Source organism: Epinephelus lanceolatus, chromosome 5 (genome assembly GCF_041903045.1).
Source record: "Epinephelus lanceolatus isolate andai-2023 chromosome 5, ASM4190304v1, whole genome shotgun sequence".
In the NCBI taxonomy this organism is placed as follows: Eukaryota; Metazoa; Chordata; class Actinopteri; order Perciformes; family Serranidae; genus Epinephelus; species Epinephelus lanceolatus.
The window spans coordinates 39,304,137-39,323,809 of record NC_135738.1 but is presented as its reverse complement, the minus strand read 5'-3'; the positions used below and the strand labels follow the sequence as shown (position 1 = coordinate 39,323,809).

General features: G+C 41.5%; 1 protein-coding gene across 1 annotated transcript in view; it reads right to left on the bottom strand.

Moving 5' to 3' along the window:
- Positions 1–19,673, bottom strand: part of cpne2 (copine II) — a 74,032-nt gene that overhangs the window by 11,623 nt on the left and 42,736 nt on the right. Inside the window, exons 11-14 of the mRNA XM_033636047.2 lie at positions 15,268–15,401; positions 14,110–14,164; positions 13,639–13,690; positions 9,638–9,771 (exon numbers count right to left, since the gene is read on the bottom strand). Of these exons, the coding sequence (XP_033491938.1) occupies positions 9,638–9,771; positions 13,639–13,690; positions 14,110–14,164; positions 15,268–15,401 (375 nt within the window). The remainder of the gene's footprint in view (positions 1–9,637; positions 9,772–13,638; positions 13,691–14,109; positions 14,165–15,267; positions 15,402–19,673) is intronic.

Below are 19,673 nucleotides of genomic sequence, written 5' to 3'. Positions count from 1 at the left end.
AGGATAAGCGGTTATGAAAATGGATAGATGGTTATACAGTTGGGTTTGTTGGAATAGTTAGTTAGAGTCCCTAGTTAGAGTCCCTGTGTCCAAGGAGCTCTCAAAAAGTAGATGCCAGTGAATGTGCTTTGTGTCCATGATTTCATAAAAGCCAGACACACACACACACACGCATCAGTTCTGCATATTAGAAAGTGAATGGTTGTCCTATGATAAGAACAGACAACGTGAAGACACATGCTGACTTTACTCGGAACAAAATCACACTTTTACATTACACACACACACACACCCACAGGGAGGGCTCTGAAGCCTGTCTCTTTAATGTGCTAACAGCAGCGCTCATTAGAGAATCATTATCACACAGACAGACAGGGTCGCTCACACACTGGGACACACACAAACTACACTGGCCTGCAGCCTGTGTGTGTGTGTGTGTGTGTGTGTATGTGAGTGTGTTAGTAACAGGAGTGTGTTCATACACAGTGACACAGTCTGCAGTCGCAGGTTCTCTCATTATCTGAGGAACAGAAACACTGAGCAGCAGCCGGTTTGTGCAGCCTACAACCTACCCACCCACTTACCCCAACACACACACACACACACACACACACACTTCTGCTGTGGCTGTCACATCTCATTGTCTATCACTCCTTCCTTTCACTCCTGTTTGAACTCACTGTAATATAAAACAAGAAAAGGGCCTACAATCATTTCCTTATGGAAACAAAAGGATTTTGGCACAAAACACACCGATGAGTACAACCCTTTGTGTATTTTGCTCATGTATTTGTTCTCCACAGGGTGACAGGATACAATTAGGGACAAAAAGCACCGTGGGAGCATAATGATACCCAGCTACTGCACTCTCTTCACATTTAGGCAGGAGACATGGCACTGGATACATACAAGAGGGTAGATTCAGAGCTCCTGTGAATGTGACACATCTGTACCTGTATTTTTCTGTATGAAAGATCCTTGTGAGAAAATCATGTTGTGCTTCACAGGTAATGTAACCCGAGTCTTGTTGCCCAACAGATGTCAGAAACATGTGCGAGTCTTCTGTTTGTGCCCAAACTCATCTTATTTAAGCTGCAGTGAAGTCACGCAGTCCGAAAAATGAAAATAAATTGAAATAGACTGAAGCATGGAAGGGGACAGGCTTCCTCCAGCTGCACAGCCAGCTATTTGCATATATGCATTGTTTCTTTGTGTTATAGAGGGACTACTTGTATTTATATTGCGTTGGTAGCTCTGAATAAGAAACATGCAAAATGCCACTAAAATAGATGAAATGGCTTGACATGATTCTGCTGCTGCTGCAGTGGGCCTTACTGGAGTTGGAACCCAGCACTGGGTTGCACCGGCTATGTGATAGTTTAAACGTAATCAATAATTTCCCAGTTTGGGATCATTAAAGTACTATCTTATCTTATCTTAATCTAGTTCAAATGTAATATCTAACATATGTTAGCATTTACGCACTTCTAACATGTCAAGGTTTGCATCAGCTGAAATAGCTCTAAGGCATAAGTTACAACTTAAATCTTACACCTAGCCCTTGGTAGATGTAAAGTCCACCATATCAGAGTGCTTTGTCCCAGTTTACATATATTTTAGTTGCTATTTGGTGGTTACCATTAGATATTATTACCTGTTAGTCTCTTTGCTGTTGCATAACTGGGCACAAGAGACAACATGATAATAAACACTGCATCAAGAATGGCGCTTTTAATTAAATGGTCACAGGAAGTGAAAACATAATTTTCTGAGACAATATTTTAGTTAGTGCTGACTTTACACCAGAGTAACTTAGATGAACTTTACGTCTCTGTGGTGCAACCATAGGCTGAACATACAGATGGACAACAGGCCTCTACTTAACCCCTCTGTACAAAAATAGGCCAAAATATCTCTGATGCATGCACCACCATCTTGTGCTGGTGATGTCATTTGGAGCCAGAATCCGCGCAGTAGTGATCTCTGTGGTATCGAGTTCCCATTCATACACCCATCTGACCAATCGCAAGCAGCCCCATTGATTGCAAGCACACAGACTGGCTCACACAGTTGTCAATCACAAAAGCAAATCCCCATTTATAGCATCAAATAACTAATTAAACCAAACTTTTGAACATAGGACAATGTGATGACAACTACCTAAAATGACAGAGACCATCTTTGGGGAAAAAAAATCATTTGTTGCGTACTTTGATTTTTTATTATGGCCCGTTTCCCATCTGCTAACATGGAGTGGGTGGATTTATGACCTATACTGCAGCCAGACACCAGGGGGCAGTGAAGATATTTAGGCTTCACTGTAGAGGAGCTGTCTTGTCCTCCATCTTTATTGTATAGTCGATGGGTGCAATCAACATTGACACAGCTTTAGGATCAAACTGACTACTTTCAACACATAGCTCAGGGTGGACTTTGCTTCCTACCATAAGAACTTATGTATAGCTAGTGCAACAGGCTGCAGGACCTTTGACAGCACTAACCACTGCTGCCACACAGTGAACAAGTCTGTGGCTCAGAGGCAAATACTTATCGTATTTGGGTCCCCAAGTGACAGATTTAGAAGCTGTTTAGAGCAGCAGCAGTGATTACACATTTAGTTGTGGTTTGAATGGTCTGCAGCCGAGCCAAATATTGCTCATTTGGGACTTCATTTCAATGAGACCACTGCATAGACACAGTGAGGGTGCTGTGCAGAGGGCTCTGGTGAAAAATAAAGAAACAAAAATTCGAAAAAAAGTGGGGCTATCAGGCAATAAAGTCTCTTTGTGAGAGTGCACATTCTAGATAAAATACATGGCAGTATGTAACACGCAGCTTTGTATTAATTTGGTCATTGAGACAGAGAAGTAAATTACTGCTTTCACTTTTAGTGTAAAATCCATCATCTGAGGAAAACAAACTGTTTTGGAATCTTAAAAGCTTCCAAATCGAATTCCAGCTTTCCTGATTGATTTTTTCACAGTATGTGTGGCCAGACGACCACAAGAGGTTTTTTTTTCTTTTTGATGCTGTGTTATTGTTGACCTCAACATAGCCTTAAAGGAAGTTCTCTTGAGTTCTACCTGAATGAGACCGCCACAGCTCAAGGAATACTGTATAAACTCCTACCAAGAAATGCTACCGAAATAGAAAGCCCTCTTGGGCGTGAGACAGAGCCTTAAGCCTGTTCTTAATTTGGATTTTATGTGTTACTGCCTCAGATGCATAATCCATTGGTCCACCAGATGGAAATACATTATGCTGATATTCACTGGTTTTGACTAAAACTCAGATCAAACAAGCTGTGATTTGCTCTTTAAAAGTCCTTCTGAGGAGAAGAGATGACTACAGGTGCGCCACTAATCTAATTTGTGATGTATCAATACAAGTTTTTTGAATCTCACCAACGACCACTGTATAGTGCAATGGCTACAAAAGTGAACGTATACATGAAAAGTAGCTACAGGTTGTAAAGAGGTAAAAAACTACAGTGATACAAATAAAGAACAAAAAAGATGAAGAGTGCTTCCCTATCATTGCTGTTTTGCCCAAAAACGTGTGAAATGCCTGGTCAGTGTCTCAGCTGAAAAGAGATGTGAGGTGGAAGAAGAGAGGACAGAAGTTGTCACTCCAGTCTGTCACCTTCCTCCCTGACACTCTGGTCAACATGACAGGACTCAGAGCCAACAGATGCAAACACTTGTTTGTCCAGTCAGCCATCAGAGTAAATGCATTCTGAGTACAAACTGCCCTGACAGGCACTCACAACTGACTGCTCCTCTACTACCGGTGAGTAAGTGATATTATTTATTGTGCTTTCTTGGTGGACTTTGCCCTGTAGAATCATAGTGATAACCAATATGATGAAACATTCATCTGGGTGTGACTTTGAATGATCACAGAAGCCTCTTTTACAGTGTCTCTTCAAGGTGGGAATTTCACAACATTATGCCGACTACCTGTTCTGTATAAAGGATACAATCATGGAATGGGGGACAGGGTTGTCTTGCCTTTAAACCTGCAATAGAGGTAGTAAGAGTGCTGAAACAATGTGCATAAAAGGGACATGATGTGGTTTAAGTGCATCCCGCCACAGGGGATTTAAAAAGCAGCTGATAGCAGTTAACAGCTAATTTAAAGAGGAAGACCAGCGGCCAAAAATTGGTCTGGGAGCTTCTTATTGTCCAAGCAGCGGATAAGATCAGCTGCACTATAACAGGGACGGTAAATGATTATTATTGCCATGTTAATGCCACTGTTATGGTTAATAAAGTGCTGCTAATGCGTATGTGTCACACTAGAGGCTGCCCTGTTGTGTTACATGTCACTCCCACCAGGGAGACACACTGTGGCTCAGGAGGCAGAGTGGGTCGTCCACTAATCAGAAGATTGGCGTTTCAATCCTTGGCTCTTTCAGTCGGCATGTTGAAGTATCCTTGGGCAAGGTACTGAATTCCAACTTGCTCCCAGTGGCTGTTTCATGAGTGCATATAAAGTGAGTGGCAGGTGGCATCTTGTATGGTGGCTTCGGCCACCAGTGTGTGAACGTGTGTGAATGTAGTGTAAAAGCACAGGACTAGAAAGGCACTGAACAAGTGCAGGTGCATTTACCATCTATGCCCATTATGCCTCTTTTGCTTCTGCAATGTCAGCATGCTATCTTAAATCACACACTGGATATGACTGGATACAGCATGATGCCTCTGTTGTTTTGTTCTGTGTAAAAATGCCAAGGCGGCGTAAAGAAGGGACTTAGTAGTGGCCCTATAGTGCAATCTCTGAAAAAGTGCTAGAGATGCAGGATGTCTTCAAAGGTAAAGAAGAAGAGAGGGTGGTGTCCTAGGGCCTCAGAGGTGAAAGAATTAATGTTAGATCATAACGGCTCATAACTTGGAGACACAGAAGTCTGGATAGCAAAGCACCATAGATAGCAGGGATGAAAGAACAAAATTTCACTGGGCAGAATCCTCAGGGGGAAATGTTTAGATGCCAGTGAGAGTACACAGTGGAAATCTCCAAATATTGATCTGAATATGGCACCAGACAGGCTAAAGGAACAGCTGAAAACAAAGTGAGTAAGATGTCAGAAGATGAAAGAGAAGATATCAGTGAAGGGACCAAGTAAACCTAAAGAGCTGTTGATAGCACTGACAAGTGCAGACAATCTTGTGAAAAGATGAAATGAAAGAGTGTAGTGAAGCATTATACAATCCTTTAGTTGTCAAGTCATTGTTCACCAAGGAGAAAAGCAGTAGTCTTTGAGCAACAAGAGCAGGAAGGGAATATGATATCACTTTGAAAAGAAACAAAAACCAAGAGTTTGAGATACTGTCATGAAATGTGTAAAGAATTTTAGAGAATCACACTATTTTACCACTTATCCACAGTCAGATACACCTGTAGATGTTATTTGTTGTATATCTGTATATGTGCATGCAGTTAAAAGGTGCAATAACTAATTTATGGGCTTCATTGAGGTCAGGTAGCTGCTACTCTCAAAAGTAGGCAAATTGACCTTTAATTTCATTCAAAAGCTCCAAACTTGGTGATTAATGATTAAAAACAGTTAGGCTACAAGGTGTCAAGGTGTCAAATTCGGTTAAGTTTATAGACACACACAGCCAAAGTGCGCTGTCACAGTAAAGACGTAACAATATGTGCATTTTGTAATATGAGCATGTGTAATTCCTAGATTTTTGTATGTGTTAATGCTAAGATAGTGAAGTAGTGCTTCTGAACCCACACAAATCCATGACTTGAGTCATGCATGTTCTTCAGCTAAATGCTAACCTCGGTATGCTAAGAAGCTCACAGTGACAATATTAACATCTTGATGCTGAGCATGTTCACCATTGTGGTTAAGAGTGTTTGCATGCTAACAATGCAAAGTAGCACTTTAAAGGGACATTGTGTAACATTTTCAGTTGTTTATTGGCAAAAATCGATGTCTGCATTCATAAATATGTCATCATTGGTGTATTATTACCTTCATCAATAATCTGACTTATTCGCATAAAAGGAGAATTTTGGATTTGTCTGTACATTGTGCGGGTAAGTTGTCTGGGGGGTTCCATAACGTTTCGCCATCTTGAGAATATATCCGCCAGCAAGGGACATACAGCCCTGCCTTCGGCGTTTTCGTTGAGAGCCAGGCCAGCGTGCTGCGTGACTGAGAAGAAGAAGAAGAAGAAGAGGAGCAAGAGGTGCTCCGCTACTACCCTGGCAAATTTGAAAGCCTGCACTACTGCAGCATAACAAAGTCCCACTCTTTGAGCATAATGCAGGATCATGCATATGCAGCATCATGGGAGACAGAATCCTCGTCACCAAGAAAACGCAAAAGGGAATCAAAAAGGCAACAAGACCAGCAAATTCAAAAAACGAGGGTCAACATCGGGGTAGCCTTTCCCAGGTGGAAAGAGCTGCTGAAGGAGAAAGGTAATGCAATCACAGCTAACAGCGCTAACAGCTAACAGTGGCGCTGGCTGCTAACAGCTGTTAGCTGTTAACTGCGCTGTTAGCTGTTAGCCATTAGCAGCTGTTAGCTGCTGTTAGCCGCGCAGTGATGCGAGGAGAGTAGGCTGACCAAACATCCTCTTTTGCCCGGACATGTCCACTTTTAACGTCCCGTCCGTTTCTGTCCAAACCCGAACCGAGCCCGACATTATTTAATGACCAAAGCACTGAGTTTGTGTCACACAGTTGTTATGGTTACAGGCTATTTAACAGGCTGGGCCTGCTCAGCGGAGAGGGAGACCTCCGTGTTTGAAACGGGAGCGGGAGGCAGGAGGTCCGACGCTTCCAGCGAGGGGAGAGGGAGAAATAAAACAAAATAAGATAAAATAGGAAAAACCCGTCTCCCTCTTTTATTTTATTTTCAGCGTTTAATCAAGGCGGAGGTGGGCGGCTGGAGGTCCGAGACTTCCAGCGAGGAGAGAGGTAGAAACAAACAGCCAATGTGTGTCTGTGTGTGTTATATTCAGGTGTTGTCACGTAAATAACTGTGCCCAAGCAATAAACAGGACAGACAATAGGATTGTATTTATTTTTACACTACATTTTCACAGAAAGCTGACTGAATCCGACCCGAGCCCGAATACAATTTATAGCTACATTTTTGACCAAACCCTGCCGACCCGTCGGGTACCGTTGGGCTCGGATCGCCACTCTCTAGTGTGTGTATGTGTCCCCTATTGGGGCCTATCTGAATTTCTGTCTTTGAGAGATATTATTTTGTAATATAACTGAATTTTCTATGCATACATATAAATTTTAAATATATTAAAATTATAAGGCATCTTTGAGTAAACTGCGAGTATCATTTAAATAGGCTATGTCATGGCCGGCCGAATGTCCTCTTTTTTGGAAATCAAAATATGGTCACCCTAGAGGAGAGGGATGAGGTGTGTGAGGATGAGCCACTTGTCAGTTGTCAAAAGACAAGACGTGATTGGTTTGTTTCGATTTACACCTGCCCCAACAGTCCTAGATTGTAAACACAGCCAGCATGATGAGGAGGGGGTTTCTCAACTCGCGTGGCGTGTGTCTGTGTAGGAGCCTGAATGAATACTCCATTAAGTATCGGATGACATGGTTTCATCAATGTTATCATAGCTTTTTGGCACACAGTGGCTATTGTTGCAATACGCGTTTGAAACAGTGAGGCACTAGAGTGCACTATCCGTTTGAATGCAATATGATTTCAGTGTTAGACACACTACACACTGTGGGCTCTAGTTTCCCGGCGCAGCACAGGTGACGCAGGGTGGCGAACCCCGCGCAGAGCTAGTTTCGAGCAGCACAACCCGAGGCGCGCTCAGTTTGGTAGTTTGGCAGACCGAGGTGCACTGAGATGGGTGTGGCGGCGCAGCAGGGGGAGGTGTCGAGAGATCCAGCTTGGCACAGTGACAGTTTCGTGCCAAAAGGCTTTGCTGAAGGTGCGCTAAAAGCTCGCCAACTGAAACCAGGTCTACTGTCAGCGCAGGGGGAGCGCAGCTAGTGTAAGCCGAAGTTTGGCTGACCGGCGGACAGTGCGCACACGTCACCAAAACCTCACAGGCAGGTTTCCAGAATATCAGGCACATTAACGATACAATAAATACCCAAAAAAACACTATTCAATGCAACTATCTGCAATCAGCACATAAATGTATCTCTATACCGACTGTCCCGTCACATCTGATGTCAGATCAAAGGGGATTGGCACCGTTTGGCACGTTTGGCATGCGTAATGGAAACCCAACCTGATTTGATTAACACAGCGGCAAACTAATGAGTTCACGTCCCTCTCAGCCAACCACAAACAGCCACAGCATCAGATAATAAGTATATATTCAGCATCTGTCATCTTAGAAAAGACAAAAGAAAAGAAACCGAGTGAGACTGCGAGAGAGAAAGAGAGAGCGCGCGCACCAGAGAAACACAACATTGATTTACGATTGTGGTGACCTCCTCCCAGGCTACCTTTGCATCATCAGCCCGTGGAGGTCTGCTCGCAGTTCCGTATATTCAGACACTGAGAGGTTGGACCTCCCGGACCAAAACATAAGTTTCCTCCTGGGAGAAGTTTGGCCGTCTGACGCTGCTGCTCTCTTCTGCCATGGCGAATTGAGTAAACTCTCATTACACCTTCGCGCGGCACATTTAAGGGCGAGGAGAGGGGCTCATTTGATTGGTGTGATGTGTGTAAAACCCACTCCACGCCTTCTCTCCTCCCTCTTTCTGACTTGTGCCGGTAGGAGGGACGGAGGTGGGAAAGAGGAGTAGCTGCGCCAGGGCGCACGGTGTGCCAAACTTACAAAATCCGCCTGGCCACACCCAGTTGGCAAAGCGCAGGTGCGCTGCGCCCCCACCGCGCCAGGTCTGCGAAACTAGAGCCCTGTGGCTTTAAGGTTCAGTGTGGAGGATTTAGGGAATCTATTGGCAGAAATGGAATATAATCTTCATAACTATGTTTAGTGTATAATATTAGTGTATAATCACCCAGAGCTAAGGATTGTTGTGTTTTCGCTAGCTTAAAATGAGCCCTTCATATGTACATTGTGAGCGGGCACTCTTCCACAGAGTCCACCATGATGCACCAGCATGTTTCCACTATAGTCCAGAATGCACAAACTAAACACTGGCTCTAGAAATGCCATTTCACGTATTTATGTTACCTGAAGGCCACCGTAGATGGCCATAAACAAGGGGTGAACATGCACATGTGCATAAAATTTCACAGTAATCCATTAAGATGGATCAGATCTGATATTTCAGACAGACCAATCAAAAGGCAGTCCCAACATCACCACCCCTAGACGCTAGTGTGGCTAAAAACAGTAACCCTGAACGAAACCATTGCAATAAATGGCTGCCTGTGTTTAGGCGTGGAATTGTAGTGGTTACAGGTTGTGGAAACTGGAATACAGCCTGCACATTTGCACATTTTACATACTATATTTTTCCCAGTGTCTCATAATTGTTGTCTGCATTATGCAGGTTCAGCTCTTTGTTACTGTAGTTCTCCTCCACGCTTGGCAAATGGGAGAAGTTTCACTTGGTTTCTATCTGCAGCCTCAACACTAGATGCCAGTAAATCCTACATACTGAACCTTTAAAACATGAAAAAGCAGATAAGTAAGTTGTTGTCACTTACCGCTGCTTTCTCTTGTTGAAGTGCCTGGGCAGCAAAACGTGCTACATGGCTGATGATTGGAGCAAAGTTTGTTGGGCCGTAGAAACGAATGTGAGGGAGACAGGCGGAGTAGGCCTGGGCAATACCCTCCACACCTAGAGGGAGAGAGAGACAGAGAGAAAGAACATGAATCCCAACAAAACTTAAATTTAAAGATGAGTGGGAAATGGGTAAGGCAGGAGAGAAACAGTGAGCAGAGGAGGAGAGGTTTGTGATAGAGGGGGACAAAAAGATGGAAAAAAAGTCTTATGCATGCTCATAAAAACATATTATAGTTTCTCATCAGCAGTGCTATTGTAGACTCCAATAAGCTTAAACAACCACACAATTGAATGTGTGAATGAGTTCATTTGCTGAACACTAACCTCCTGTCCCCATCACCTGCATGTCTTTTTGTTTTTTTAAATGGAACTGGGAAGTCAACACTGAAGCTTAATCACGGGTTCCAGGTTCATGTTTATTTCTTGATATAAAAGTTGTTCTCTTCAGTGTAAAAACTGCTGGAAATGGTATACAGTATAAGATATTTCAAGAAGATGCTATATCAACACATGAGAATAAAAATGTATTCAGTGTTAAAATATAATGCTACTCCCTTGTTAGGATGGTAGCGTGTTGCAGCTTATATAAAAAAGGTTTTATATGGCAGTTATAGCAGCACTCTGTGACTGCAGTCCTCCAAATCAGGTTTTATTGTTTGGCCTGGAACTTTTCATTTTAGAGTGCACTGGAGGCTGAATTAGCCTTTCCAAGAAAAGATGAGCTGTAATGCTTTCTTACGTAGTCTGTAGAGCAGCAGTTCATCAGCTAACTTTAAAAAGAAAGGGTGTTTGTGGAGGCACAGGTTTTAATAACAACATCTGTTTCAAAGAAGCACACAGAACTTAAAGGTTTGACATGTTCTTATTTAGCATAACCTCCTGCCTCTGTCAGGCTAAAATATGTGTTACACAATTTCCTCCTGGGTCTTACAGTGGTGCTCTCAGCAGTTGGTACTCAATTCGTTTGCATTTGTCAATAAACACATTCGCATCCTACACGCTACAAATGCCAATGGTGCATTAACAGATCCAAATGCACCATGTTAAAAAAGGTGCTTATTTTGTGGCTCTTTAAAACAAAGTGTAAGATACTAATGATTTACAATTTCATTTACATTTAATTAGATATAATGAAGGTGAGGAAATGTTAGTTACAGCATGTATTTGCTTCTGACCCTTTGACTAGCACTCATGTTTAAACAAGACTAAATGTCTACAGCCATCCTGGCAGCTCTGTGAGGCTGTAACTGGTCATCATGACAAAGGTGACATGCTGATATTTACAGTCACAGCCTTAAGCATCCGGGGGCCTGTTTTAAGAGCTAATGGGGACCACTGCACTTGTATGAATGACTGATTTAGAATTTGCACGTTTGTCTGCAGAATGACGAGTTTCAGAGAGGTTGGTAGCTGCAGACAATAAGAAAACACTTGTAATAACCTGTGAATAGTTGGGTTTAGCCAGATTTAATCTATCCCTCACACAATTAAATACAAGTTACTATTATAAAACAAAACCTGCTTTAACAAAATGATCCAACACTATCCATCTGAGGCCCTTCTGTGTGTTTGTTAATGGAAGTTGGCAACCCTACACACATATGTATGGGGAAATAATCCATCAGCAGTCGTCGTGTGTGACAAGAGGAGGCTGCGCAGAAAATTTTTGCATGTCAGTTGCAGGGTGGGGGCTGTTTCAATTGAAATGGGTGAAAGACAGCTAAGGCTGCCAATGGATGTTTAGCAAGTACACAGGGGTCTTCAGCATTTTTCAGGCCAAGGAAGAGAAGGAGCAGGGATCCCCTACTATGTATAAAAAACTGAGCTGTATAATGAACTGGACCTTCACTGACATTTAGGGTGGCCTAAAGTGCCGTGTATAAACATGCTTTTACATGGTGCATTCAATACTAAGCTATTAAAATAGTAACTGTTGAGAGATTCATATATTTATACATCATGGATCCATTTTACAAGGACTCATGGTTACAGCCTATCATTAATGCTGTTTTCTTCCCTTTTTCTTTTCTTTCTTTATTAATTTGTTTTTTTATGAATAGGCTTATTTTCTTTTTGCAAATAAGATGTTGGATTCGTGTTATCGTGTATTTTCAAACATATTTTAAGAATACATTTTAATTTTTGGAGGAAAAAAAAACCTTCACAAAATTATCAAAAATTATTTGGTGGCCCCCTGCAGTGACTCTCTAACTATATATATTACAATTCATCCTAAGGAAAGCATGAATGTGTGCACCAAATTTCTTAGCAATCCATCCAAGTTATTGTGACATTGACATTACACTTAAAACCACATGCAAACCTCATGATGGTGCTAGAGAAGTTTCAGGGAACCACCAAAATCATAAGGATTCATCCTCCGGGGACCATGACTTTCTGTACCAAATTGCATTGCAATTTGATTAGTAGTTGAGTGAACAGCTAATGTGTGCTAAATGCCCTATGAGGGGGAAATAGCAAGAAATGTTTGTAAAGATACTCAGCCAGCCGGATCATATGCTATCTCAACTTCAAGTCAAAGGCAGTTTGACTTGCTGTAGGTTCTTGGAGCTCCAATTCAAAAGCTTCTTCAGTTATGACTGACTGGTGGGGAGTTGCAGACATTTAACCTCCTGTACACAATCAATGAATGTGCTTATCTGGATCTTTCACTGGTCTGAATTGTCAGGAGCAACTGTTTGGTGTCATAGTGTGCACTGACATTCATACTGCCAATTTAGACAAACGTCCTGAGCAGAGAGTGTAGGTGAAGTGTGAAGGTGTTATTTACTCAGACTCAGCAAGACACTCACAGAGGAGTACAGCACCTGCTGCTGTCACATGATCTGGAGATGGCATGTCTTGTTTTTTACTGGGTGTCCTGCATTCTTGTTAAACTGAAGAATATCCCAGATTCTGTTGCAAGTAATGTTTTAGCTCTTTCCCTGTTCTATTTATTTCCACAAGGCCACAATGGCATAACAGCCTTATGTCTGAATGTTCATAGGGAAAATGGGACCATATTCAACTGTCCTTTTAATTACACTTTAATTCTGTTTCAGTCTCTCAAGCAGTGGTGGCAACCTTTCTGCTGTTGCAACACTAGTGTAGTCACATTTTTAATATGGCCTGACAGGATATTTGTAGACAAGTAAGACAATGTTTTGCATCTTCATTGGGAAACAAGGAGGGTAGAAAATCCTATCTGCTAATGCAGCTTGCTGGCAGGCAAAGTGGGTCCAGGCCACAGAGAGGCCAACGACCTATAAGCATAGATAAGCGACAGTGTTTTCAGCTGATGTTATCATAAATGGAATAGAGTTGTAAACAGAAAACAAGTCAGTATGTTATTGAGGCATTGAAAGCAGGCAAAGGTTCAGATGGTTCTTGTTTATGGTAACGTTAAAGTCAAGTTTGTTTGTAACAATATCACATACAATTTTGCCATGGGCTTTACAGGCTCATATAAGCAAGAGTTTCTGTCCCAATCCAAGTTTCTTCCAAGACAGATACTGAACGATATAACCAGTCTGGTATCTGTATATATATATATATATATATATATATATATATATATATCTGTCAATTAGTAAACAAATGTTGCAGTCTAGAAATGCCAAGGATATGTTTCACGTATTTAAGAACAGTGAGTGTATTGCATACAGTAAATGTACCACATATATAGACACCACAAACTACAGTTTGTTTCAACTTGAAAATGTCCTGCTCACTGCATATTTTATTCAAATGTGTTTGATTCAATATTTGGAAGTTTAGATGATTTTACTAAAATATCAACCTTTATATTTGCAAAGAAATAAATAAAAAATTAAATTGGTGTAAAAATGTAAAAATATTAATATTCCCAAAGGTAGCAGCAGAGTCATCTATGGTGATTGGGACTACTGCACAGTAACTCACCCGAACAGAAGGGGTTGGTGGGGTTAAAGTTGATGGCAAATTCGTGTGACACCTGAGGAGACAAGCAAAAGAGAACAAACCTGATATTCTTCCTGCATTACAATGTAAAATACTGTTGAGAAATACTGTCCATATCTCCCACACTTTCTCTCTCCCTCCCTCCCTCGCTCCCACCCTCTCTGTACCGCTCTCTCTCCTTTGTCCTTTTCATCAGCTCAGTGCCATGGCAACACAGATGGGTTGACAGTTGCGTAATCATGTGAATATGCATGTATAATGCTTACAGTTTTATCTGTGCGAGTGTGTTTGCGTACATAAAATGCATGTGTGATATGGGCTTGCTTCAAGTGTAAGTTTGCATGTGACAACCCCCCTTCTCTCCTTGTAACACACACACACACACACACACACACACTCGCATACACACACCAACAACAATAACAACAACAACCCCAACAAGCACACACATACCTTCCAGTCTGGTGGGAGCTGGGCTCCAAATCCCAGAGCAGGAAACATTTTGTCACTATGGAGCAAACCATGACAACAGATTGGAATGTTAGTTAAACCGTATATTTTTTTTTTTCATCCAAATTCAACAAGCTGGATTTAGGCAGCAGAGGAAATCCTGTTACTTTTTTCACAAAGAAACACATTAACAGACATTTACAGAGAAACTAGCAGAGCGCTGACAGAAAAATGAAGCAATACTGTAAAATGGCTTCTCACCAAGAGAAGGACCACCCAGAAATTTTGACATAATGTCTTTTTGACCTACAATGATTTTCATCACACTTTAATAACACTTTAAAGAATTATGAACATTACCTTACAAATGTCATATTAATCTATATATCATTGGTCCTCAGCATGTTTTCAGTGACATAAACGTAGACCCTTACTCTGAAAATCTTAAAAACTGTAAAACTAGATGTGTGCTGGTGTGCACCACTGAAAGTCATTTGTACAAGGCTTTGTACAGTGGTTCTTGGGTATGATGGGATTAAAATGGATATTAGGGAAATGATAAACCAGTTTAATTCTTTCTGCAAAGCTCACAGTGACGTACATGCAAATGACAGAAAGGAAACCATTTCTTTGTCAGTGTTAACTGCAGAATCCTGTCACTCTGGTGTTTGCAGAGACACTGTACATCATAACTGTCTCTCTTAGATAGTTCCAGGTCCATCTTTTCTCATACTATCAATCTTTAAGTTGTCAGATGCTTGTATTTAATCTGCCCCTTCCCCCCAAAATTAAAACATTTACCTATTTATATCCTTTCATCACTGAAGTAAAGTCAACTATCTTAAAATAACTATGAAAGTTGAGGCAAGGTGAAAAAACCCCAAAACAAAACAAAAAAAACCCCTCTTACATGCGAGATGTTATCCCCCACATACAGGATGTTAGGAAACTGATACACCAGCTCACCTACTGGATGTTATCTCCTGTGTAGGAGACGTAAGCGATAATATCTCATATGTAAGAGATAAAATCTCATACATATGAGATAAACTTTAGTCAACACTGCCTAAAAATGTTTTTCCCCTTGCCTCTCAGGGCTTTTGTAGATAACTGTAGTCTTAACTGGTTAAATACTAGTGCAACAGCCTAGAAGATACTCACGTATCATAGTCCTGTATGATTTGTCCCACAGCTAAAATGGCAGCAAGATACTCATTGCTGCCCAGTGGGTTAATGTAGTGGAGGGAGGACGGCTCACGGGGGTTCCCATTAGATGCTGTGAAGTCAATACCGACCTATGGGAATGCAGAGAAGCGACAGATTAGTGTTCATTTTAAAAACCTGCAGGGTACGTTAGTGATATTTTAACGAGCTCAAGATACTGCAACTCTTATAGGTTGTAATCGGTTTCCTTTATTTCTGTCTACACTAAGTATAACAAAACATAATCACCAACAATGGTGGAATGACAGGTGAATATAAACTGCAGCAGCAAACAAACAGAAATGGTTGAATCTCTTTTGACATAAAATAAAAATTTACAGGAGGTGTCCTTTTTGGTTTTCCTCCTGACAGAAATCCAGACGGCGAAAGGATTCATCTGACAACTACACAAGCTGTGAGTTTTAATATGTTACTCAGTTTAACTCGACTGTATATCTGCTAAATGTGGGCTCACGTTAGATTTCAATGTGACACATGCTGCTCTCAATCACTTAGCTGGAGCCACTGATGGCTTAGGTTCATTTCTCTGTTTAAAGTGCAGTAACCAGGATAATGTAAAACTACCTAACTATACCTAAATGTCTCCAGATCCAAACACTGCAGATTTGCCCTCTTTGCCCCAAAACATGTTGTTTTTACCTGTTGTGTAAGGTTTACTGGCATCACCTTAGAGGATGATTTTTACACGTTAGGCCATGTGGTTTTGACAATAGTTACATGGTCTATGTTCACAATTTGAAAAAGAACACCATGATAGCTCAGATGTTAATGAAAACATAAACATTTCTTTTAAGGGTTATGCATTACACACGATGCAATATTTATGCTATTTCAGCTCAGTCAAAAGAAAACATTGACGTTGTATGTTTCTGCAAGCCACGAATACAAAACATTTGCACGTTCCATGCGTATCAGAAAAGCGTTTCTAAAGTGATGTATGAGCTGACTTTGTCGTCGAGAAGTGGAGGGGATCATGGACGGCATGTCACTTAGGTGAGACACTTGTCAAGCTGTAGACCAATGCAGACCACTGTTCGAGACCAGCAGCTTGTTAAGCACCAAATGTGGGTGTTTTGTAGCAACCTGTCTCTGTATTTCCAGCTAGGAAAAACTGTTGTCTTGTACAAAGACATCGCTGCATTTCCTACTTAGATAGTGGATCGAAAAGTGGTTGTTTTTTTGACTGAGACATTACTGCTTTTTCTGCTGGGATAGTGGCATGAAAAGCATTTGTTTTGTTTTTTTTACCGAGACAATGCTGCTTTTCAACGGGGATTCTGACCCCAAACCAGATATTTTAAAGCCAAAACACAATCATTTCCTAGCCATAATCAAGTGGTTTTTTTTGCCTAAATCTAACCACACATTAACATCAGCATTGTTGAAAGGCGAGATTTGTAGAAATGTACAATGCCAACATTTTTCCTGGTTGGCTATTTTTAACAAAACAATGACAGTATTTATTCCTGCCATTCATTGGCATTATACAATGTGAAGTGAAGGTCTCAAGGAAGAAAAGAGAAACTGGAATTGCTGGTAAGCTTTGAAAACAGTGTCTGAGTTGGAACATCTCTTTATCTTCGAGTAAGAGAACACTGACAGTCCAATTTTGAGAAAAATGCACCACTCACAAGCCATGTTTGAGAGCCATATGGTATGATTTAGTTAATATTGTGATTAATTTTTTTTAACTCTACAATGCATGTTGTTACTTTTTTGTATTATTGCCATAATGTGTAATTAAAGCTTTACACCGATCAGCCAAAACATTAAAACCACTGACAGGTGACGTGAACAACACTGATTATCTTGTTACAATGCAATGTTCTGTTGGGAAACCTTGGGTTCTGACATTCATGTGGTTGCCACCAGACATGCTCCACCTACCTAAACACCAGTGCAGACCAGGCAGCCCCCATTATGGCAGTGGCACTCCCCAGTAACTGTGGCCCCCCAGCAGGACAATGCGCCATGCCACACCACAAAAACTGCTCAGGAATGGTCCAAGGAATGTGACAAGGAGCTCAAGGCATCAATCTGGCCTCCAAATTCCCAAGATCCCCATCTGATCAATCATCTGTGGGACATACTGGTACCCCACCTCACAACCCACAGGACTCAAAAGATCTGAAGCTAACGTCCTGGTGCCAAGACACCAAGGGACACCCTCCAGAGGTCCTGTGTCCATGCCTTAACAGGTCATGGCCAAGTCCAGTCCAAGGAGCACCCACCGTGGATCGCAGGTACCTCCTGGGTACCAGCACGTCCCTCAAATGTTCGATCAGGTTGAGATCTGGAGTATTTGGTGGTCAGGTTGATGCCTTGAGCTCTTTGGCCCATTTCTTGGGTCATTCCTGAGCAGTTTTTGCGGTGTGGCATGGTGCATTGTCTTGCTGGGAGGCCACTGCCATCGACAAGTGCCGTCTCCATGAGGGGGTTTACTTGGTCTGCAATGATGGGTGGTGGGTGGAGCACGTCAAGTAGCATCCATATGAATGCCAGGTCCCAAGGTTTCCCAGCAGAACATTGCACTGTAACAAGATGATCAATGTTATTCACTTCACCCACCAATGGTTTTAATGTTTTGGCTGAACAGTGTATGACTGTCAAATCTTATGACGGCAAATATGACATTTAACTTGACTTAAAACAGTCCTTTTTCTACTGGGCCATTTTCCAAATCCATCAAACATATTAAAAACACTGTATTTCAAAACCTCAAGGTCATCAAGCAAGAAATGACTGTGTTCTTCTCATATATTTTTATCTGAGGACAGATTTAAAAAAAATACTGTAGCACAGCTGTGTCTAAAAAAGACAGAATGTCCCTGAAACCACACAGAGGCATATTTTTAACACGGATGACCACAGGGTGACACTGTGATGACATACAGTATACATAAATATGGACCCAGACGCTTTGAACACATGTGCCCAAAGTACCAAAGCACACACACATAAACACACACACACACACACACACACACACACACACACACACACGCAGCCTAACATAATATGAGATTAAGAGTGACAAGCTTTTCCTCAGGCGGTGAATAACAGTTTGTGTGCTGACAAGAACCCGACCCAGAAACTCCACCTCCCCTCCTATCAGCTTCAAGACAGTCCAAACCATCTCCTTCTTTCTCTGTTTGTTTGGAGTGTTATAAAACAGCAATGTTCTGGTTCAATGGGGACAACGAGTGAGGAAAGAGAAAATAGAGGAGCAGGAACAGAGAGCAAAGGTGGTAGATGTGTGAGTGCAAGAGAGGAAATTGGGCAAATGAGGTAAAAAAAATGGAAAAAGAGAGGAAGAAGGGAGAGCATAGAGAGCAGCAGGAGTGACGGACACAGAGATGCGGGGTGACAGAATTAGGGTGCTGTTGTGTATTTTGTATAAGTGTGAGCATGTGTGTTAGTCCTGAAACGACTTATGTGTGAAAAAATATCCATTTAGCATACTACTCTCGGTTCAGGTCGCAAGTGAACAAGTCATTTTCCCTGTGATCACAGCTAGTTTCTGAAAATGAAACAGCATAATAGCTTAAAGGGGTGCTGAGTATTTTGTCAGTTTATCAAACTCTATAGCAAACCAAGGAATTACAATAATACACTGACGATATAGCTAGTTAATTGAAAGAAAATTAATAGGATATATAAGATACTGTAATGGGCATTTCTTGTTACTTTCTAAGGTTTTATTGACCAAATGATTAATTGATGAACCAAGAAAATTAATAATGACAGTAATTGTTAGCAGTCTCTCATAAAACTTTTGCAGTGAAAATGGAGAAAGACTGTAGTTTGTTCTAATACCGGGCAATTTATCACAATACAAATGTACTGAAGAGTACTTAATTGCTGTTTGCCTGGTTGCTCACTTATGGTTCCTTCCTTCATCTTATGGGATGACTGTTCAGGATGTAGAGTGGGTTGTCCTTTAATCACAAAGATGGCAGTTCAATCCCTGGCTCATCCTGTCTGCATGTCAAAGTGTCCTTGAGGGTGCACTGAACCCAGTGTAGCTCCCAAGGGGCAGGGCAGCGCCTTGCATGGCAGCTCCACTACCACTGGTGTATAAATATGGGTGTAGATGGGTGAATGAGAGGCAAATCGTAAAACACTTTGTCCGGTAAGATAGAAAAGAGCAATATAAATGACGTCCATTTAAACAGCGATTCTATCCTTGTGCCAAGGGACCTTAGTGCGATGTATAAAAATGAATCCTTAAAAGGATACTTTGCCACTTTTGAATTTTTCTTTTCTTCTTCTTACTTTCTGTTCATATTAGAATTGCACAAAGTAATGCCGCCTTTTCTCTTTTTATCAACACTCTTGAGGAC